This window comes from Phaseolus vulgaris, chromosome 3, assembly GCF_051622355.1.
Source record: "Phaseolus vulgaris cultivar YP4 chromosome 3, ASM5162235v1, whole genome shotgun sequence".
NCBI classification, from domain to species: Eukaryota; Viridiplantae; Streptophyta; class Magnoliopsida; order Fabales; family Fabaceae; genus Phaseolus; species Phaseolus vulgaris.
The window spans coordinates 47,484,143-47,506,726 of record NC_143500.1 but is presented as its reverse complement, the minus strand read 5'-3'; the positions used below and the strand labels follow the sequence as shown (position 1 = coordinate 47,506,726).

General features: G+C 32.0%; 4 protein-coding genes across 7 annotated transcripts; all 4 read left to right on the top strand.

Moving 5' to 3' along the window:
- Nucleotides 1-3,109: 3,109 nt before the first annotated feature.
- LOC137805673 (vacuolar protein sorting-associated protein 55 homolog) lies at nt 3,110-5,041 on the top strand. The gene is made up of 4 exons (XM_090300463.1): nt 3,110-3,820; nt 4,105-4,144; nt 4,251-4,335; nt 4,413-5,041. Exons 1-4 carry the CDS (start codon nt 3,722-3,724, stop codon nt 4,603-4,605), a joined length of 417 nt encoding a protein of 138 aa, XP_090156589.1. The 5' UTR covers nt 3,110-3,721; the 3' UTR covers nt 4,606-5,041.
- A 1,246-nt stretch (nt 5,042-6,287) lies between these two features.
- Nucleotides 6,288-8,409, top strand: LOC137808156 (putative purine permease 11). 2 transcript variants are annotated; one of them, XM_068609119.2, is made up of 3 exons: nt 6,288-6,438; nt 7,049-8,028; nt 8,105-8,409. In XM_068609119.2, the coding sequence occupies exons 1-3, from the start codon at nt 6,399-6,401 to the stop codon at nt 8,162-8,164; spliced, it is 1,080 nt and encodes a 359-aa protein (XP_068465220.1). In that variant the 5' UTR covers nt 6,288-6,398; the 3' UTR covers nt 8,165-8,409. The 2 variants fall into 2 exon arrangements, with proteins under 2 accessions (XP_068465220.1, XP_068465218.1); XM_068609117.2 differs by having other exon boundaries at nt 7,049-8,409.
- Nucleotides 8,410-10,396: 1,987 nt separating this feature from the next.
- LOC137805951 (putative purine permease 11) lies at nt 10,397-11,692 on the top strand. Of its 2 annotated transcripts, XM_068605829.2 has the most exons (2): nt 10,402-11,317; nt 11,432-11,692. In XM_068605829.2, exons 1-2 carry the CDS (start codon nt 10,564-10,566, stop codon nt 11,632-11,634), a joined length of 957 nt encoding a protein of 318 aa, XP_068461930.1. In that variant the 5' UTR covers nt 10,402-10,563; the 3' UTR covers nt 11,635-11,692. The 2 variants fall into 2 exon arrangements, with proteins under 2 accessions (XP_068461929.1, XP_068461930.1); XM_068605828.1 differs by having other exon boundaries at nt 10,397-11,692.
- Nucleotides 11,693-13,484: 1,792 nt separating this feature from the next.
- On the top strand, nt 13,485-18,919 carry LOC137808155 (phragmoplastin DRP1E). Of its 2 annotated transcripts, none has more exons than XM_068609116.2 (15): nt 13,485-13,821; nt 13,910-13,973; nt 14,149-14,256; nt 14,808-14,909; nt 15,436-15,486; nt 15,589-15,650; nt 16,098-16,188; nt 16,309-16,373; nt 16,528-16,722; nt 16,837-16,956; nt 17,044-17,114; nt 17,678-17,903; nt 18,019-18,069; nt 18,147-18,515; nt 18,604-18,919. In XM_068609116.2, the coding sequence occupies exons 1-15, from the start codon at nt 13,693-13,695 to the stop codon at nt 18,730-18,732; spliced, it is 1,833 nt and encodes a 610-aa protein (XP_068465217.1). In that variant the 5' UTR covers nt 13,485-13,692; the 3' UTR covers nt 18,733-18,919. The 2 variants fall into 2 exon arrangements, 1 of the variants encoding a protein (XP_068465217.1); XR_016519227.1 differs by having other exon boundaries at nt 13,518-13,821; nt 17,044-17,110.
- Nucleotides 18,920-22,584: the final 3,665 nt, after the last annotated feature.

Genomic DNA, 22,584 nt, shown 5'->3' with positions numbered 1-22,584 from the left:
TAAGCAAGGCGTCGCCAGGACAAGGCGTCGCCAGGACAAGGCGTCGCCAGGACAAGGCGTCGCCAACGAAGGGCACCGCCTTAACATAGCGTCGCCAAGGTAAGGCGTCGCCCAAGCAAGGCGTCGCCTAAACAAGGTGCCGCCAAGATAAGGCGTCGCCAAACAAGCCACCAGTAGTGTCACTCCCCGATACCCATGGGTAGGGAAGACCATGGAGGGAGTGACGCCATGGAGGCTTCGGGCCCGCCTAGCGCAGAAACAATGATAAAGTGAAGAGAAAGGTGGCTTCAAGGCCATAGTACTAGTGCTAGTGGAGAGCAATCTGACTCGCGAAGTGCCCATGTCACCTCAGGGAGACCCTTGGGATAGATACGACTCATGAGAGGGTCACGCCCAGGGGTAACCGGGGACAGGGTACGAGAGGAAGGTAGATACGCTCTCAGAGCGAGTAACTAGAGGTTTGGGGGCATGAGTTGGCACCCAAAAAGTCACCCCTTGCGCCAGATGCACTCCAAGGAAGGAGGACTCACACGACCAAATACCCCCAAGTTGGGTCACGATGCTGTGAGGCCCTCCACGTGTAATAACAGCCAAGTCAGAATAGCAACATCCATTTGTCAGGTATAAGGTAATTAAAGCTATTTAAAGGTAATTAAAGTTTACGTTTCAAGCGTTTTAAGGTACTTTAAATGCTTCAGGCGGTTTAAACGTCTTAAAGGCGCTGAACGTTTCATAATTAAATGCGCTTTAAGACGCTTTAAATGCTAGAGGCGTTAACCTGGGATGTTAAACGGGGTTCGGACTTTTGGCAAATTTTCCCAGAATACACTCTAGTTGCTTGCGCGAGTCTTGAGGCTACGCAGAAGGGACTAGAGAAAGGTTGTTTGCCAGAGGGAGAAATAGACACAATACACAGTTCTTTTTACCACCTTCAGAGCACCATCCACGGTGTTTCGATACGGAGGTACAAAATTTTGGTGTTTTTTGCTCGCTGACTTGAGCGTCGGAGTGCAAACGGCCGTTAGGGTGCCTATTTGTCCTTCTTTGCAGGTGTTCACAGGTTGCCAGAGGGAAGGTGTCCTTAGCTGACGGGTAAGGTTGTGCACAAAGACGTATCCAGGTCAACCGGCCGAAACAATAATTATTTAAAAACTAAAAAATATGAATTTTGTTTTATCAAAAAATTATAAGAAAATTATATATATTCTAAAAAAAACCTCAACGCAGTTACATTAATAATATACATAAATATGAGCACCTAATATTATCTACTATTATTATAAGTTGGAATTAATTCACGTGATTATTATAACGATGATTTTTTTGTCTTTAATTTTTGTCTCTATCTTGACCTCTTCCGGAAGAGGGTACCTTCAATTATAGTGTGAATTAAAGAAAATGAGTCTTCAAATAGTTATTACCTTTTATCTTAGTACATATAAATATTAATACTATCTGAATTGCACTTCTATATGTAAGCATAGTTAATTTATGGCCAAGTAGATTCAAGGTCTCCTTAATGATAGTTTCAATGTTGATTTATGCCTGTAGATTGGTCGGTTTTACCTGAATGATTATTTATCAAGAGCCGAAATACCGACACATGATGTCACAGTAGCGACATATCAATGTTTTTTATAGGAATTTACAAATTAGCATGTGGATTACTATTATACACCATTTATTTTTTCTCTTTTTTATCACATTATATATCTTATATATTTCATATTATGTGTATGTAACATTTTCTTTAAATATAGTGGAACGTTCGCATGACATATGGGTGCAAGCATTTGGGTTATCGTAGCAGCACTCCACTCATATTTCTTCAGCCTTCTCTCAACCCTTCCTAATCATTTTCACCCTTATCTCCACCGTCTAGAAAAAAAATATTTAATATGATTTATTTATATTATTATAATTGAAATTTTGATTAATTTTTTGTTTGCATTAAAAAGATAAAATTGATGGAGTGGATTTGAAATGATTTGAAAAGAAAATTTTAAAAAAGTTAAGATGTTTGGATAGATAAATAAAATAAAAATATAAAAAAAATTTATGAAAGTTTGTAAGTTATGTGATTAGTGTGATTTAAATTGTATTTTTAATTGATAAAAAATGTAAGTTTAACATTTATTTTTGTATTTAAAAATAGTTGAAAAAATAATTTGATTGATTATTTATAAATTATAATTGTTTTAACTTAAAATATTATTTTTGATATATTAAAATATTATTTCTGCATATGAAATATTAATACTATTGAATGACCTTGGTTTATTTGAAAAAGCAAAAATTAACATTGTAAAATCACTTTTAGTTGTGATTTTCTCTGTATTTCTGTACCTTTCTTCATCACTCATAAATAAATTGTAGAATATAAACACAAATATTAATTTCTTTTAACAGTAATCAAGAATCTAACACTTATTTTTTACAATTTATTTAAACTCAAGAATCTAACACTTATTTTTTTTTTATTAGATTTTATATATAATTTTATGAGGTTTACTATTAACAAATAACATGTTTAAAAGACGAATGAAAAAAATAACAGGTTTATGAGAGAATGCTGCTACCAGTCAAAGTAAAAAGAAGTTCAGCAACAGACAACTGGCACCTACAAAAAAATCTATATTTTTTTTAATACAATTTCTATTTGACGAAGCTTTGAGAATTGGCCACCGTCTGTCAGAGCCTGACTGGTGGATGGACGCTGGTGGAGTAGATGTAACTAACTGTTTTAAGATAGGATTTAACTAGTTATTTAATATTTTTAAGAATAAAATAAAATAAAAAAATACTTTTTATTTCTAAGTTAATGTTAATTTATACAATAATTAAAAATAAAAAATATAATATCTCAAAAGATCTGTAAATTAGTGTATAAAAAAATTAATTTATTTTTTCTTTTTATTTTTATCTCATAAAAATGTTAGAAATAAGTTTGCTATTGGTATAAACAAAGTTAGCTCCAAGCGTTTAAAAACCTTAGCAGTTGGGGTGGAACAAAATATCTTTCCAAACATTCTTCTATCTGTTATTATCTTTTTTTTTTTCGAGCATATATACATCTATATATTCAATTTTGTTGCTCTTATAAATTTTTTCTTCAGTTCTTGTACTAGATTGGGTTCTTTGGGCTTCTTTGCTTTTTGGTTAAGGAAGATTAAAGATAGATATAGAAAGACAATAGACACAAACACAGACAAACAAGTATATTATACACAGATAATCTTCATGTAATGTTCTTTTCAAAAATTTGGATAAAATCATACATCTTTCACTTGTGTCAGCTAAAAAAACTATGGCTTTTACTCTCTATTTGACATCATTTCTTGTTTGTGTTTGTGTCTGTCAAACTGGGAGTCTCACTTGCTCGTTCTAGTTCTTAAGCTATACTAGATTTTGTTTCTGTTATCTTCTACAGACAGGGTGTACTACATATTTGAGTTAAGATGTATGATGGATCACACTAAAAATAATTAAATATAAACTTTGTTGATTAACTGATGTTGTATGTACTTTGTGTGTCTCCCCTTCAAATCTTTGTTGTGCATGTGAGGTTTCCAAAATAAATTATATTACTTGTGACTGCTGCATTAACGTAATCTTTAAAATTACTTCTTTATTTATCATTTTCTTCAAATTTAATGCTCTCATAGCAGTATGTTATTATATTTTTACTCAGATAGTTCTCATAAACTGAGTTGAGTAGGAGATGGCAGAGTTTGCAGGATATTTTCGTTACTGCTTGAACACTGGGAAACTTCTCCTTTTAGCAGTTTTGGTCTCTGGAGGAGTTGTCTTGCATGTTTTGGTCAGTATTTCTCCCCCCACCTATATAAATATGTGGTTGCAGAAAAAGATCATTCCATTTCATTTCAAAGGGAATTAGGATCCTAGTCAAAGAGAATTATTTTACAATTCAGAATCATTATGATTTTAGCTATTTAATGAGATCTAGTTGTGTTTTCTTATTCTGTAAACTAAAATGTGACATGAGTTCATGAACACCAATTCCTTTTTAATATAAAATGTGATAATAGATGTCTTAGTAGGAAAAAAAGTTCACTGCTTACTTAGATTTATTCTGTGTGGCAGGCATGTGCGTTATATAAAAATTGGTGGCCAATGCTGACTAGTAAGATAAAGCATCTCTGTTATCCTAATTAATTGTTTCTTTTTCATTTATGGGAGACAAGAAAGCATCCTTGTATGTTATTAATTTTTTTTTATTCCTCATGCAGCGATAACATATGTGTTTCTTCCAATACCTCTGCTCTTCTCTGCGGGATCTGAGCATTCTTCTTTATTTTCTGAATCTGATAACAAGTAAATCTTTAACTTTAGTCTGGAAATATAAAATAAGTTTGTGTTTTTAATTTGTGGTCTGATAAATGATGGAGCAGCTGGGTGAATGCAAGCAAGTTCTTAAGTGGGGCATCAACTGTTGGAAGCATTGCCATTCCAGCCATATTAAAGCATTGTGGTGTTATCAGTTGGGGAGCCCTTGCAATGGAACTCTCTTCATTCTTTGTGTTTGTATCTGCCATAATGTGTTACATGAGGATGAACGATGAAGATCATTATAGTATTCTTTGAACTGAGGGCATGAGAGGCTTCCTTCTTCCTGTAAGAAAATGTATTTATTTACTTTGCAGTTGATTTGTTTGCTTGTAGGAGCGTCGTCACCTTTTTTTCTTTCTTTTACATATCAAATTCATCATCTTTAACCCATTTGAAACGAAGAGGCCCTGTTAAATGGCGTTTAACAATTAACACTCTGTAGAGACCTCAAAGTTAGAGGACCAGAGTTGGAAGGTTTTTCATCCAAAGCAATGGGGATTGATTGTACATTTTTATAGACATATTAGATGATTTAACGTTCGGTTGATGATTGAAGCATCTTCTGGTTGTGTTTTTACTTTGATCAGTCTTCCCTTCTCCACTGATGAATATGTTTTGTACACTACTAGCTTCTTATGAAACCAACCCTTATATATCATGTAATAATTTTAAAATATGTTTATAAATACTTTCACAAACACTTGTATATTGCTTTTCACTCCTTTCATTCATTAAGCATCTTGCATGACTTTGCTTTCTACTTATATAGTCTTAAGAATTACTTTTGTAATATGTGTGTTTTTGTTGTACTTTGTTTTAGTGTTTTCACAATATGTTAATCTTTATGCTAACAACTCCCACTGTTACACTAAATGTGCTTGGTGAAAGATGTATTTTTCTTTGTACATTTGACAACACTAAAACCAGTATATACAAACTCAGATACTAGGGAGGTATGTTTCAAAATATATTTGGGAATTGTGAATCAGATTCTTCATGTTATATGTTCTTGCATTTTTATCAAATACATCTTGTGATATACACGTGTTAACTTTGTGTATTTATTTTAGGTGTGTTGTCTTCGTTGCTTGCGTCCAACTCTTCATTAGACTTGGTTTTCTTGAGCTTGCATTTATTGCTTCATCATATTACATCTATCTTTTTATTTATCCGACATTTCTTAGTAGAATTCATCAATTCTATAAATAAAATGGTTTACCGCTCTATATTTATGAAGACTTTGTCTAAGTTGTATGTGTGTGGTCTTTCTTTACATTACATCTAAGACTTATGTATGATTATTTGGTCGTAATAAACTTATGTACACTAAATAACTTATATCACATTAAACTTTTTTAATAAACAAAATATGGTATTATTTGTTATTATCAACATGATTGATATTTTAGACGATAGTCTTAAAAATTTGAATTCTGTATACTTATGTTAATTTTGGTGCATACCTTATCATCTTTGTTTTCAGAATCAAATTTTTTCTTTATGTGATAAAACATTTGGAAATGGTACAAAACAATCATATTGATAATTAATATTAATTATATTCATGGTTAGAACGTAATTGATGATACTTTTTTAATTTGTATTATACACTAAAAATAGTTATCAAAACATTATTTCTGAATAAGTAATATTTTTATGTAAAAAATATTTAGTGGGAATCAAAACACTAATATTTTAAGATTGAAAATAATAATTTTCAACTGGATTACGAGAAAACACAAACGAGTCGGACAACGAATTTACGTTGCAACGACGAATTGGGGGAAAGTACATCTGTCAAGCAAAGAAATGCTAAAAATGTTGCGGTGCTTATGATTTTCACAATAGTTACCATGTCAATTCTTACAAATTAGTATTCATAGAAGTACGCAAAAGTCCAATAGGATCGACTTAGCGAAGTCAAACATTAATATGTCGGCTCTGAATTTACTTCGTATACTTCAAAATCTGCGGCTTACTTATGCTTTTCAAGCTCCACTTCAAATCTTGATGATATCCTCTTCCCAGTTTTTATTACTTTTCATTCAATGGAGATGGTTCAAGACCAGCAGCAGCTACAAAATACAGGTTAGTTTCTTAAACACTCTCTCTGGTTAAAGAAACTATTGCATTTTTTTAAGAGAGAGGGGTGAGTGGAACCTGCTTGGTTATTCTGGAACAGAAATAGACACTAACGAAACATGATTCTCTCTGATTTCCAACATCCTCTTTCTTTATCGTACGCAATCACTGTGTTTCTTCTAATAGGATTTAATATCAAGTTAGATATTATGACGACAAACAGCTGGATGCTTAGCCTCCTTGTGTTTGGTCAATTCTCTTAAGAAAGTGTTCCTTGTAATTGGCTAATAACATGGTCATGTCCCGTTTCGATATCTAATGATGAAACTTGAAAAAGTTAGAGAATGTTTGGTTGAAAACAGTATGTCTTTGGTTTTATGTCATTTTCTTCACAAAGAAATTATTAATGCCATAAACTAAACAAATATATAAGGCCTAAGTACTCATTGTTTAGGGTCTAGGGCGTGAAATAATTCTATTGTTTATTATTTGGATTAGAGGAACACTTTCGCGAAAAAACAAAAAATATTGTCCCTAGCATCCCACTAGTTTAAACTACTTCTGATTATGTTAGAAATCATAGAGCTAATCTAGGTATCTCGTGTGTATTCCTCAGATGATGGAAAAGTGCACAACTTGAACAGAAGCACAAATGTCAGAAAGCAACTTCAACTTCCAAGATTCAAAAAATACAGATGGTGGTTGCGTGTGTCCCTCTACACAATCTTTCTTCTGGCAGGCCAATCTGCAGCTACTCTTCTGGGAGGGTTATACTATGACAATGGTGGTAATAGCAAATGGATGGCTACTTTTGTTCAATCAGCTGGATTCCCTCTACTTTTTCCACTCCTTTTTTACTTCTCAACGCAAAAACAGGACAAATTAACTACCGAGCTCAACAATGATTCCCTCAAACCAAAACCAAAATTTTGTACCCTTGTTTTCCTCTACCTAGCTTTTGGCTTAATTCTGGCAGGGGACAACTTGATGTATTCCTATGGACTTCTATATCTCCCTCTTTCCACTTATTCTCTACTATGTGCAACCCAATTAGGCTTCAATGCAGTGTTCTCTTTCTTCCTCAATTCGCAGAAGTTCACAGCATTTATATTCAATTCTGTAGTCCTCCTTACCATATCAGCTTCCCTGGTAGCAATCAATGCTGATTCTGAGGATCAAATGGGACTTTCCAGAGAAAAACATATAATTGGGTTCTTCTGCACTATAGGTGCATCAGCTACATTTTCTTTATATCTCTCTCTTGTGCAGCTTTCTTTCGAGAAGGTTATAAAGAGAGAAACCTTTACTGCTGTGTTGGACATGCAGATTTACCCATCCTTCATTGCTACCTGTGCTTCTGTTGTGGGCTTGTTTGCAAGTGGAGAGTGGAAAAGTTTGGACAAGGAGACTAAGGATTATGAGAAGGGAAGGGTGTCATATAGAATGACTCTACTTTGGACTGCTGTAACATGGCAAATATCATCTATTGGTATGCTGGGATTGATTTTTGAAGTGTCTTCACTGTTTTCAAATGTGATAGGTACCTTGGCATTGCCCATTGTTCCCATCCTTGCAGTGATCTTCTTCCATGACAAGGTAAATGGGGTGAAGTTTATAGCCTTGTTGTTAGCAGTGTGGGGCTTTCTATCTTATGTGTATCAACATTATGTAGATCACAAAAAAGCCGAGGCAGATAAAAGTAACGGCCTTGTGGTTTCACAAGCTGAGGTAGAAATTTGCTGATTGGAATGGGATGGAACAAATTTTGATGAAATTATTATGGCTCAGGATGATGCTGCTGTTGCTGTTGCAATTCTGTGAAGTGTTTGTGTCTTTGTAGATATTACAGCACAGCTTGATTTGTACTTTACAAGTAAAATAAAATATTTTATAGAAATTAATATGATTATGTAATATTGATTATAATTAACTATATGAGATTATTATATATACTTTTCACATTCTGAAATTATATAATATTTTTTATCCTGCATTGCATATCTGTTATACGTGAATCTCTCTAAAAAGAGAAGAAACTTAGAACAAACTCTCAACATTTTAAATTCTTATCCCACAACATGATTGAAATGTAATTGGACCATGAGAAGCCTTCATCTCAGTTAATTAAACTATTCACCACCAAAAGGCAAAAATGTTTTTTGTTTTCCGTCAATTAACTTAGACTATGATCAAATGAAATTTTCAAAAAATAAACAAGTTATACAAAAAAAAAACTTAGAAAAAACAATTTTCTTTACTTTTCGTTAACGTAAGACTGTTTATTATTATTTCTATTATAAAGTATTTATTTAATTTGTAAATTTAAGAAAAAAATAAATAAATACAATAAACACTTGTCTCTTGCTATTCTATGATAAGTTTGGGATGCTGTGCACCCTACCTCCTAAACAAAAAAAAGTTAAGTTAATTTATGATGAAATTACCATTATATTCCTTCTATTATGCTAATTAACACTTACACAATATAGTTTTACTTTAGCAACTTTTTAATAGAATTGCAATCATACTCTATAACTTTTAAAATATATTAATTATTTTTATAATAAACTAGCTAAAAAATAGGTTTTGCGCCTATTAATTGTTCTCATTTTTTAATTAAAATAAAAATAAATTAGTATTAAATATTATTATAATTTTTTTTGAAATAATATTCATCTATCTTCTGTTAAAAATAATATATTGACTAAAACTTAAATAAAAACTACAAAAAATATTTTTTTTATATAATTTAACGATTTAATTACTATATATTAATGATATCTATATTTGTTTTTGTTGAGTGTCTTCACATGTAAACATGAATATGAGGAAGGATTGTGAGTGACACAAAACTTAATTATTATATGAGATGCTCTAATTAGGTTTCTTTATTGTATTTTTTTTAGTTTTCTTTACATATTAGAACTAATACCTATCAATATTGCATCTTAAAACTGATGTTTAATAAATCCAATAAATACATTTTAAAAGTTTTGATTTTGTGTTTCGAAAAATATTTGAACTGCCTTTAATGATTTGTTCAACATCTATATTCTTACAAATTAATTAAAGAAAAGAAAATTACATGATTTTTATATATTTTTTTTATTAAATAAATATTTTTAATGAAAATTTATTAATCTAACTTAACCCTCGTTTCTTACAAATATGGAATTTCTTTTGGTTTTTTAGCCATGTTTATCAAACATGCGGTACTACTATTAAAAAAATACAGCATTAATATAGATTACTTAGATTTGGTTGTTTTTGGTGAAATAATCATTTTGTGTCTTTTGGGAAGAATTTTGTGGAGAAAAAAATATTTTTTATCAAATATATTACAAATAAAATATTGGGGGATACATGTGCCGTGTATGTTAGTTGTGAATAGATCTTTCAACAAATACAAATAAAAAATAAAATTATGAATTCAAAATTTCTTACCGAAGTAAATTAATCAGTTTATCTCAATTTATAGAAGACCGAACGAGAAAACTTCTAGGAGGAGTTTATATAAAAAAAAGTTAATTTTATCTTTATTTATTTATTTTACCCCTAATTAGTTTTTTTTTCTCCTCTTTATAATTATTTGAGAAGAAGTTTATTTAAATGAGCATGATCATATCCATATCTATTTTTAAATTTTATAAAGCGTATGTACTGCCCATTGCTTAAATCAAATAATTATTTTAAAAAAAATTGAGCAATAAAATATTACGGAGATGCGTACTTTGAAAAATTTATTTGTTTTACACAGTGGACGGTAAAAACAAAGTATACCTGTATGAATATTTAATAAAAACAATTTAAAATCAGATAAGAGCGATTAAACTTTTCACGAAGGCCAAAAATGTTTCTTCAATAAAAAAAATGGTGAAATATTGCATCAGGAACAAAAAGAGACAATGGCTATATGCTGGAAAACAATATAAAAAGGAGTGAGGAAGAGTATCTGATTAAACCATAGAGGTTGCCCCAACAATGTTTCAATAGTCCAATTTTATTAGTTAGTGTAAAGATTTGGTGAAAATCAAGTTAAGAAACTGGTCTGCATTTGTGAACCAATTCTATTTGTAATCTCAATTTCTGATTTGTATTCTGCTAGATTACTGAGTGCGGAACTTGAACACAATGTCCACAACTGTTACTCAGCAACCTCAACATTCAACGCTGGGAGAATACAAACGTTGGTTGCGTGTGTCCCTTTATACAATCTTACTTCTGACAGGCCAATGCACAGCCACACTTTTGGGAAGATTCTACTTTGCCAAAGGTGGTAAAAGCAAATGGATTGCAACATCTGTTCAATCAGCCGGGTTCCCTATACTAATTCCGCTTCTATTTTACTCCTCCAAATCAACCAACCATGATTTCTCCAAACCCAAACGTTCAGTCATGATTACCTTCTACCTAGGTTTTGGTCTATTGATGATAGCAATGGACTTCTTGTATTCATGTGGACTTTCATATCTTTCTCTTTCCACTTTTGCTCTAGTTTGTGCCACACAATTAGCTTTCAATGGGGTAGCTACTTACTTCCTCAATTCCCAAAAGTTCACTGCATTGATATTAAACTCTATAGTTGTTCTTACTATGTCAGTTATCCTAATTGCACTCAACACTGAATCCGAGGACTCAACGGACCTTCCCAAAGAGAAGCGACTAATCGGGTTGTTTTGTGCCCTTGCTGCATCTGCCACGTTTGCTTTACAGCACTCTCTCTTGCAGTTCTATTTTGAGAAGGTTGCAAAGACAGGAGTCTTTTCTGTTCTTTTGAGGCTGAATTTTTACCCTATGATCATTGCTTCAGTTGGTGCCGTTGTGGGATTGGTTGGAAGCGGAGATTGGAGAAGTATGGGAATGGAGATGAAGGAATTTGAATACGGTAGGGTGTCTTATGTAATGACTCTGGTTTGGACTGCTGCGTCATGGCAAATAGCATGCATTGGTATGTTAGGGTTGATTTTTGAAGTATCTTCATTGTTCTCTGTTGTAATAGGTAACCTGGAACTCACCATAACTCCTATCCTTGCTGTATTTGTCTTCCATGACAAGATTTATGCGGTGAAGATTGTAGCCTTCTTTTTAGCTATATGGGGCTTTCTGTCCTATATATATCAACATTATCTCGATGACCAAATGGCCAACCAAGATAGAAGTGATGATGGCCTTCAGGTTTTAAAGGGAGAAGAACAAATTTGATAATAGAATTGATGGTAATGTAGCACATATTTATCAAAACTATATATTTATGCATTGAGATTCGCTACACCAGAGCTTTTAAAGTTTAAAGTAAAGTATATTTTTTGTTATATTGTCATATATAGTAAATTTGTTTGATATTTATAAAGATTTTGTTAAAAGTTATATATAAAATATTTTAGTTATATTTTTTAGATCATAATTCAGTCTAGATTTACTAAAATAACAGAAAATTACATAACTTCCAACAATTTTCTCCAAAATTGTTCTAGTAAAAATTGAATTTATAACATTGACTCTAATATAAATTATTGAACTATATTTAGATTAAATAAATATCACTAAGTTAAAAACTATAATTAATAGTAAGAATGTAACTTTTTCTATTTAAAAGTGTAACAACCCAAATAATATAATTTAATTGTGATATGAAACATTGTCCTGGGATAATTGATGTCACTTACAACCTTTGATTCAAGTGAATGTGGACTTGTCCCAACTTAACGCAATTTAAGTCTAAAACAACTCAATTTTACTTGAGTATGGGTCGAGTCAGTTTGACTTGGAAATAAACTAATTTGACTCAATTTAAATATGAGTTGACTTGACTTAACTTTAACCGACTTTGTATGAATTTGATTTAGTACTATCTTATTTGGATCTAATAAATTATATGAACTATACACAAATCTAAGAAATTATCCTATGTATATATGCAATCCAAATTCAATTAGTGATTTGGATTTAAAATCCAAAAAATTGATTTGAATTTGAAATAAATTCATTTAAAAAAATTTAAAGTTTTTAAATTTGAATTATTTTTCACACTTATCAAAAGTATACAAAATTTAACTTAATCTTTATTTTTTTAGTTTCCTAAATAATTGTAAAAGTCACAACCATTTTTTTTTAAAACTATGAACTTTTGTTCACGGTCTTCAGTACTACAATATATGCAGATATATTGTCAATGTTGATTTTTATTTCAGTTCCAACACATTCTACTCATGACATAACTATTGAGACATTTTCGTTTTTACCAATTTCAGTATTCGAGTTTCTTTTGCAGTTGAAATATCAACTGACTGAAAGATATTGTAGAGTTTCCATACCTCTAATTTAGTTATCTTGTTTTTTAGTTAGTTACTTTTCTTGTAATTAACAATTATCCCACGCTTTCATATGTATTTCAGATTTGGTTGCAATATTAGTGATGGCCTGATTTTAGGTCAAGAAACATGAAAACAGACCTTTCACATCACGATTAGGAGATCCTACATAAAAAAAAGAGTTGGATTTAATTTCGAAATGTAATCGGATATTTATTATGTTATTTTTTTGGATAATTGATATAAAAATAATGATGTAATAAACATATTTTTCACTGTATCTTTCATCATGATAAACTTTAATGTATTTTTCATTGAATAATTGTAGTTATGGATTAAAGTTGAATAAACGTGGATAACATGAGTTAAAAAGTAAGAAGAATGATTTGATGAGTAATTTAATTATATATTAATAATTAATTATTTATAAAATTTAAATAATTTTTTGATTGTTTGTAATTTTAGTATAATAAACAAAATAATTTATTTGAATGTAACCTTTTAGAGTTATCTTTTATGAAGTTATTACTAATCCCTGAATGGAAGGTAATATATTTACATATTTATTTAATTTTATGAAAAATAACTATTAACGTACATGTAATAAAATCTGCGAGCGAAAAAGAAAAAGAAAATAGTATGATTAATTTTCAAAAGGAATTGACTGACAGGAAAAAACGGAAGAAAGAGGAACGGAAAGTTGAGCTGAGAAGGCAATAGGATCAACGCCAAGTCCACTATTAAAGACGCCTCTCGCTTATGTGGTCCATCATCCCAAATTTTAAAAATTTTCTCTCAGAAAAAGCGTAAGCACGTAACGGAAACAACAAAAATAGCTTCCCTTCTGCTCATTCCTCTCTTCTTCTTCCTCCTCCTTCCTCTGCTACTCCTCTTCCTCTCTTCCACTTCCACACCTTCACTCTCACTCCTTCCCTCTCCCAACAAACCAATGGACACCTTGATCGCACTCGTTAACCGAATTCAGCGCGCCTGTACGGTCCTCGGCGATCACGGCGCCGACGCCGCGTTGCCTACACTCTGGGAAGCTCTTCCCTCCGTCGCCGTCGTCGGCGGCCAGGTTCTCTCTTCTCGCTTCTTCCATTCCTTCCCTTTCAATCCATTTCGCTGTCTGCGCTACTGATTTTTAGTTTTTGTACGTAATGCAGAGTTCTGGAAAGTCTTCAGTTCTGGAGAGCATTGTCGGCCGCGATTTTCTTCCGCGGGGATCAGGTTCTTTATTTTTATAGCTTTAATCGTTCATTCTTTGACGATTAGTTTCTTTGTTTTTATTCCGATCTATGCTGTTTGGTTAGGAGAAGGAAATTGTTGGATCTTTTGAAAGATAAATTCTTTTCGTTTTCTCGTGAACCTTGCTTGTGTAATTTAAGTTTTACGTCATGTTTAGGGATTGTGACTCGGAGGCCTTTGGTGCTGCAGCTGCACAAAATAGAACAGGAACTACAGGATTATGCGGAGTTTCTGCACTTGCCTAAGAAACGCTTTACTGATTTCTGTACGTCTTCTTCCTTCTCATGCAAATGATATTTGATTTTTATTCCCCATTTCAAGATTCTGGAAAAAAGAGTTCCTTAGACTACAGAGTGCATACTCTGCATGCATGCATGCCTTTCTGTCTTTTCAAAATATGTAATTTAAAATGTAGTGAAGTGTTTCTTTCTAGCCTGGTTTATCTCTGAATTTTCTTTTCTTGCCGATCTGTCATTCTTTGAGGTTTAATTCTTTTTTGCATTGCTTGCTAAATTTGTGTATTCCACAACTGCATGCTTTGCTTCTACATACAATATCTTAGTTTCTATTTGGCTTGCTACGTTAGCATTTCCTGGTCAAAGACTTAAAATCTCATCCGTGGTCTCTGCAATCGTAATGACATGAATTAGTATGTTTTTGACAGTGTAGGAATCTTTTAATATATGGTTTGCATTAGTCAGAAGTGGATAAGCAATATGTTGTCATCTATTTATATATATATATATATATATATATGTGTTATTTTAGATAAACGATTTTCAATTTTTGATGTTCGGTAATTTTCATCTTCTGTAGCTATGGTTCGAAAAGAAATTGAAGATGAAACTGATAGACTGACCGAGAAATCAAAGCGGATATCTCCTGTTCCTATTCATCTCAGCATTTATTCTCCAAACGGTAAAGAATTTATACTTTACATTTTCATTTTTTGGTGGGATATGTATCCCGCTATGCCTGATTTAGAAATCCCCTCATGGTTCTGCGATATGGAAGGAAAAGGCTTTTGCTGTTGTCTTAAAGTATAAATGATGTTTGCCGGAGAGAATATGTAATCAGTCCTTGTCACTTTTACACGTACCCTGATATCTTGATAGTTTTATGGCTATTTATGCTATATTTTTAGATTTTAGTTAGCGTGTTATGTGACTTGCATTGCGTATCAATTACAGGCGATTCAGTGTTTTTCCTTTAGTACCGTATTTATAATTGAATTGCATTATAAGTTGTCCAAGAACTAATATCATTCTGATGGAAGAAGAAATTTATTATAACAATCAAAGAACCATCATTCTAATGTTACAAGGGAATTGTGTGTGCTTGGCTGCTCTGCCTCTGCCTGCAGGGAGGTTGCTGTCTGTATGTGAATTTTTAGTTTTGCGTTTTGCATTGTGACATTAAAGGTTTTATGTTTTGTTCTTGATAGTTGTCAATCTAACACTGATCGACCTGCCTGGTTTGACAAAGGTTGCTGTAGGTATGCTTTCTTTTCATTATTTTTTTTCTCAAATATACAAAGATTCTTATTATCATTTTCCTTTTTTCCAATAATAAGTTAAGGATCTTCCATTTTTTTCAGAGGGACAGCCAGAAAGTACTGTTCAAGACATTGAAAGGATGATTCACTCATATGTTGAGAAGGTAGTAGAAGACGTACTTTTATTTATAGCTATAAGAAAAAACTACCTATTGGTCTTTTCTCTTTCTTTATTTTTCGTATTTGGTTGCCTATCCCACGTTGGATAAAAAGCCTATGGAGGATGATATATAATAAGTTCATTATCTTAATTTAAATTACTTCTCCATCACCTGTGATTAATGTACTGGCAATTGTTGGTCACATTATTTTTTCGGTCAAAAGTTGTTAGCATTCTGAATTGTAAATGTTGTTCGGACTTTTTAAACCTTTTCCAATATGAAATTATACCCTTGAACGTGTGGCAAAACGATGATAATAATTTGAACTTGCACCTTCTAATTAATTCCTCATTTTACAGAATTTGACATTATCATAGATTTACTGTTGTTTCAGTTAAGAGCATTTTTTCAAAATCTATTCATCACTTATTATTTTTTGTGTTTTTGCAGCCTAATTGCTTGATTTTGGCCATTACACCTGCAAATCAAGATATAGCAACTTCAGATGCCATCAAGGTTTCCAGACAAGTTGACCCTTCTGGTATGCTTCATTCATTTTGTGCACCATTATGCTTCAACTATTCAAATTATATGCATTTATTTTTTTATTATGCTATTATGGTGTTTTCTTGATACTGGGTTCAAAAAAAATTTCGTTTAGGGGAAAGAACGTTTGGTGTGTTAACAAAGCTCGATTTGATGGACAAAGGAACAAATGCTCTGGACGTAAGAATCTTGGTTTTCTAGTACTGTGTAAACTCGTAGATTGTATTGTTGGCCTGTGATGAACCTAGTACCGATTTTACGTGAATCTTATTGACATGAATACAGAATAATTTTACAACTCACCCTTAATGTTACCATTTTGAACATCCTGTAGGTCCTTGAGGGAAGATCTTATCGACTTCAAAACCCTTGGGTGGGAATTGTAAACCGTTCTCAGGCAGATATTAATAGGAGTGTGGATATGATTGCTGCTCGGCGGAGGGAACGTGAATTTTTCACTACCAGCCCTGATTACTCACACTTAGCCAGCCAAATGGGCTCGGAATATCTAGCAAGGATTCTCTCCAAGGTTTCTATTTACCTGACTCTCGTGAAGTTTTGCATGTTGGCAGGACATGCATTTTTGCTAATTTTTTTCTGCTGTCCACTTGGTTGGTTACTTATAGAACTGATTTGGTTTCAGCATCTAGAGTCTCTGATAAGAGTTCGGATTCCAAGAATTGCATCATTAATTAATAAAAACATTGATGAGCTCGTAGCAGAGATGACACGCCTTGGTAGACCAGTTGCTGTTGATGCTGGGGTGAGGAGGTTTTTTTTTCTTCCGTCTACTACTGATGTATTTAAAGTTGAAGTTATTCCTTTAATTTGATCCCTCTAATTTGATCAGGCTCAGCTGTACACTATTCTAGAATTGTGCCGCGATTTTGAACAAGTATTTAAGGAGCATTTGGATGGTGGGTAAGTTTTGTATTTTATTTTCTGTTCAAACTAGCAACCATATCAATTGAATAGAGGAGCTGATTATTTAATCTTTATTGAGAACCCCTTGAAATCACAACTATATATTTTGTTTTTGTGTTTTTCTTTTCAATATTTTGGGCGTGATTGTGTTTTATTAGTAATTCAAATCAACTTTCTCATGAATTAGACCTCATTATATCAATGCTATTAATTCTTATGTTCCACCCAAAAAAATATTTTTTTTAACACGACAGGAAACAGTAACTAGATACTACAAACTACACAAGGTGTGGACGGTAAGACGAATGGAGAACTTTAAGAAATTGCGGTAACTAAAGTGTAATATAACAAATGAAGTCGTAATTTAGATCATTTTCCTCAATAATCATCCATGTTCGTCAGCTATAATCTGTTTGATTTACAGAGTGACGAGATTATCGGTGATAATCAAGCTACTTCGACCGTTGACTGTTTAGGCATCTAATTCTATAAATTGGATATAACATTTTCGTGAAAGAAAGGCCTTGACCTTTTCTAGTTTCTTGTATTTCCCCTCTCAGGCGACCAGGTGGCGATAGAATTTATGGGATTTTCGATCACCAGCTTCCTGCTGCATTGAGAAAGCTTCCACTGGACCGTCATTTGTCGTTGCAAAATGTGAGAAAAGTGATTTCTGAGGCAGACGGGTACCAACCTCATTTAATCGCTCCAGAACAAGGTTACCGGCGTCTCCTGGAGAGCTCACTCCACTATTTCAAAGGTCCCGCGCAAGCTTCCGTCGATGCTGTAAGCGCTTTTGCTTTAAATATTTTGATTCAGTCATATTCTTCGATTGGAAGTAATTTTGCTTTATTATTGCTGCCTGGTATTTCCTAATTCTTATGCTATATATTTGTGGCAGGTTCATTTCGTACTGAAGGAACTAGTGAGAAAGTCAATTGCAGAAACACAGGTTTGAGTTGAATTTATTTATTTAGTTTTGGTTGCTGATGGGGTGAATGAAGTAATATGCTATGACAATGATTGCAGGAATTGAAGCGGTTTCCAACTCTTCAAGCCGAAGTAGCAGCAGCAGCTAATGAGGCATTAGAGAAATTCCGTGAAGACGGTAGGAAGACAACGATACGGCTGGTGGAAATGGAATCTTCCTACATCACTGTTGATTTCTTCCGAAAACTCCCTCAGGAAGTTGAGAAGGGAAAGAATCCAGCTTCCTCCTCTGCAGAACGCTATGCTGAGGGACACTTCCAGAGAATTGGTTCAAATGTTTCATCTTATGTGGAGATGGTGTCAGAAACGTTGAGGAATTCCATACCAAAGGCCGTGGTTCATTGTCAAGTGAGGGAGGCTAAGCGATCTTTACTAGAACATTTTTACGCACAACTGTGCAAAAAGGAGGTATATAATACGTAACTTATGAATCACATGCTACTGCCATATCAAACTAAACATCTATGGCTAAATATTGAATACTTTTATTTTTCAGGAAAGGCAACTTGCACAGTTGCTTGGTGAAGATTCCGAGTTGATGGAAAGAAGACAGCAATGCGCCAAGAGGTTGGAGTTATACAGCTCAGCAAGGGATGAGATTGAAGCTCTTTGTTGGTCGGGATGAAATGAATCCTCACTTAATTCGATGGAACTTTTAATGCTAAAAGATTAGAAGAATTCCATTTATTGATTTTTTTTTCATGCTTACGCTGTTCTTCTCCGATTCAGAACTCCGGTGATGTGTACCAGGGTAATATATTCAATTAATTCTTACAATTTTGAATGAAAAAAATACTCTGAAATTTAATAAATAACCATATGCAAATTTAGTTAATACGTTGTAATGTATTAGTCAACTTGGTCTTTATACGGTTAAATTGGTTAATAGTTGTCAAGTTTAAACATTAAATTAATTAGAAATGTAACAGTAAGAATTAAATTGATTGACCATGCAATTTTTGAAATAAAACCAGTTAACCTTTTTTTATTAAAATTTCACCATTTTAGGGCTACATTTAAGAACTAATTTAACATGTTTTTTTTTCACTTTATTTTTATCAAGATTATTAATTAATATGGAAATATGAATTTTCACAAAATTAAAGTACTCGATAAAATTATTCCGTAACCATTGGATAAGGGGGAAATAGATTATTTTCAATAGATTTGCAACTTCTGAAATTTTTCGAATGTGTATAACTAATCTTTTGAATTTATTAACGTTTCATTTTTTTTAAAATTTTCAGCCAAGTTCAAATGGATGCTCTTTTAGGAAATAAAAGGCAATCACCATATCACTGCACCAGCGAAAAAGACAAAAATTTCCTTAAAAGGAGGCCCTTTTCCAAAATATGTGTTCTGGATTTTTTTTCCAGAACAAATTTTTTGTATTACGGATTTTTTTTATTTGGAATGGGCTTTTTTTTTTTTTGGATTTTTATTTCTAGAACATAATAATCTCTTCTGATCTCTTTTTTCGAAATGTATTACTTTTAATTTTGGAATTTTCTTTTGAAATAAAATTTTGATTTTTTTTTTGGATTTTTATTTCTTAAACTCAATAACTTCTGGATTTATTTTTCTGGAATATATTATTTTCAATTCTGGATTTTTATTTCTGAAATAAAGGACATTTTTGGAATTAAAATTATATGTTGGGTATGATTGGGTGTAGGAAGCATTTACCGAAATAAAATATACATGTTAGAAATAAAATATACTAGAGTTGTTAAATGGGCATGTCTTTGCCTCGACCCAATTTTTTACAGGCCATATTCGTTTGACAAATTCTCCCTGCACCTCCATTGTTACTTCTTGCACCTTGAAAAGTCAAACAGTATACTGGATTTGCCGAATGAACTACCATAATCTCGGCAAATTATTTTTAATTAATAGAAAACCCAACGAGTAAAAGCTTCTACAAATTTTGCCATTAATACTTTGTTTAAAACTAAAATTCTTATTAGTTTGATAGCACACGGAGTATATTGGTAAATTTCGAGACCTGGTCCATACAATTATTTAAAATTTATATTCGAATATACTGCTTTATAATCCGAAGACAATCCTGCATGATAAAATTCTTGTGTTTTCTTTGGTAAAAAAATGACGTTTTGTTACTTAAGTATTAAGGTAAGATAAATCTACTCAAGATTTGCATAATTATGAATATAGAGATTTAAAAGATTGAAAAGACTTATAAAAATATGCGTTTGGAGAACAGAGCAAGATTTGAAATATTATGAGAAATGGAAAAGACTCAAGATATCATGTCTAATAGAAGTCTACTTTCAAGTTATTTTGGGAAAATTTAATAAAAAAAATTAGTTCGGGAAAATTTAATAAAAAAAATTAGTTCGGAAAAATTGAATAAAGATATCCTCTAAGTATTTATAAAAACATAAAGTCGTAGAGACTACAAAGACATATTTTGAAAGAGAAGAACCGAAATATATGTCTAAAATAGTTAATCAACTATTAAATATAATATTAAATATCAAGTGTCATTAGAAATTTACAATTTTTAAAATTTTAAATTGTAGAATATGGTAATTACTTTATAAGACAACATTCCTTTATGGAGTAAAACTTCCTTTCTCAATAACCTACATAACTGTATAACAAGTAACATATAATAGAACATGTTATATATATATATATATATATATATATATATATATATATATATATATAATCATGAAAGTTAATTAAACTCCATAAAACCAAATTAAGTATCATGGTGAGACATAAAGTGCGATGTTGATTGTTTGTTTCTCACCTAAATAAACTTTTCACAGCATTCATGTGAGCACAAACCAAATTATAACTTTTACGAACACAAGACAGTAACAAAAAATTCAAAAAATAAATTTGTACAGGCTTCAGATTTTTATTCACAAATTTGGTGGGCACTTGTACCTTTTTGTTAATAAATCACTAATTTTTACCTTTTAGGAAATGAACTTTTTTTTCTGATAAAGAAATACTAGAAAGAAAAAGTGAAGAAGAAAGCAAACTTGAAAAGAAGTTGAAGGAGTATATTGGAAGAATATTATGTGTTGATTGAGCTCAACTCCACCAAATGCATCTAATGAGGTGTTGTCGACCACCTTGGAATGGTCCTAAGCTTTTAAATTCCATTTCTTCCTTGCCTTGGCCCTTGCATTATGATAAAATATCTAAGGTTTATAATATGTATAGAAGTTGGTGTAGAAAAAGTTAGGTTTAGATGAAGCGATAAGAAGAAGAAATATGCGTGTTGGAGAACTTTCCCTGGATGTATCAGAGCTCAAATTAATGATTACAAATGGCACGCTGGGTCCAAGGGACTTCCATGGTGGCAGTCTTTGTCACCACAAAGAATCTCTTTCTTCTCAAATCATCACCACATTCTTACAATCAATTCTTTCAACCTAACTCACATAATTATAACTCAAATTAGTAGGATTTATGTTTGATAATTCAAAACTCATTCTATTTAAATCAATCATAGATCCTTGAAACAGATGAGGTTATAGCCTTCATAAATGCAAACTCTGGAATTTCTTGTAGTAAAAATCTAATACAAAACACTTAATTTCTTAAGTATATATTAACACCCTTTTGGATTTAATAATTTATTTGATACAAATCAAGATACTTTATACACTATAAATTATTATGGACAATTAAAAAATTATTTTCAATGCTTATTTACAAATACATATCATTTATGATACATATAACAATTATGAAGTAGTTCAACTCATATAATTTCATTTTCTTTAACAAAAGTAAATTTTATATTAGCCAAAACTTCTTGCTCATCAAAGAGGCCGTGTTTCTTCATTTCCACATCATCTCCTACCCTTTTAGCATTACTAAGCCATACACCGAACTAAGTCGTATAAAAAAATATATATATAAAAAGATGATAAAAAAAATAATATGTTGTGTGTTGACATTATTTTATGTATAGAAAATATATACAAATGTATAAATTACAAGTTAATTAGATAAGATCCACTAATCATCAAATTTTTTTATTATTAAATTAATTGTATATAATTATATATAATAATTATGTATAGCTTTTGAAAATAAGTATAATGAGATGAGTCTTGAGAATGTGATGACATAAGCATGAAACAACCTAGTAAAAGGAAAGGTCTGCTACTTTTGCATTAGTTGTGTCCCTGTCTGTGTAGTGTACCTTCAAACATACTCCTATGGATATTTCTAAGCAGCTTCCAATGGAGATGGAGGTCCTTATACCATTGGCCAAGTGGGGAAGTCTAAAATATGCGAATGAGTGCAGAAGGACCAACTATTCTCCTAATAATATTCCATTTCAGGCTACTTCATATTTTCATTTCAACCTTTGGTTCTAGCCTACCTATTATTAGGTCACCAAATGTCAATTGTCTCTCATAAATCATAATCAAATTTGAATGAAATTAATGAAGAATATTATTCATTTCAACTATTCATCCAACTC

Coding starts and splice junctions, on each gene's coding strand:
- LOC137805673 (XM_090300463.1), top strand. CDS start 3,722: ATGGCAGAGTTTGCAGGATATTTTCGTTACTGCTTGAACACTGGGAAA. Junction 3,821..4,104: donor GAGTTGTCTTGCATGTTTTG/GTCAGTATTTCT, acceptor TCTGTGTGGCAG/GCATGTGCGTTATATAAAAA. Junction 4,145..4,250: donor TTGGTGGCCAATGCTGACTA/GTAAGATAAAGC, acceptor TTCCTCATGCAG/CGATAACATATGTGTTTCTT.
- LOC137808156 (XM_068609117.2), top strand. CDS start 6,399: ATGGAGATGGTTCAAGACCAGCAGCAGCTACAAAATACAG. Junction 6,439..7,048: donor GCAGCAGCTACAAAATACAG/GTTAGTTTCTTA, acceptor TGTATTCCTCAG/ATGATGGAAAAGTGCACAAC.
- LOC137805951 (XM_068605828.1), top strand. CDS start 10,564: ATGTCCACAACTGTTACTCAGCAACCTCAACATTCAACGCTGGGAGAA.
- LOC137808155 (XM_068609116.2), top strand. CDS start 13,693: ATGGACACCTTGATCGCACTCGTTAACCGAATTCAGCGCGCCTGTACG. Junction 14,257..14,807: donor GAAACGCTTTACTGATTTCT/GTACGTCTTCTT, acceptor CATCTTCTGTAG/CTATGGTTCGAAAAGAAATT. Junction 16,189..16,308: donor CAGACAAGTTGACCCTTCTG/GTATGCTTCATT, acceptor AATTTCGTTTAG/GGGAAAGAACGTTTGGTGTG.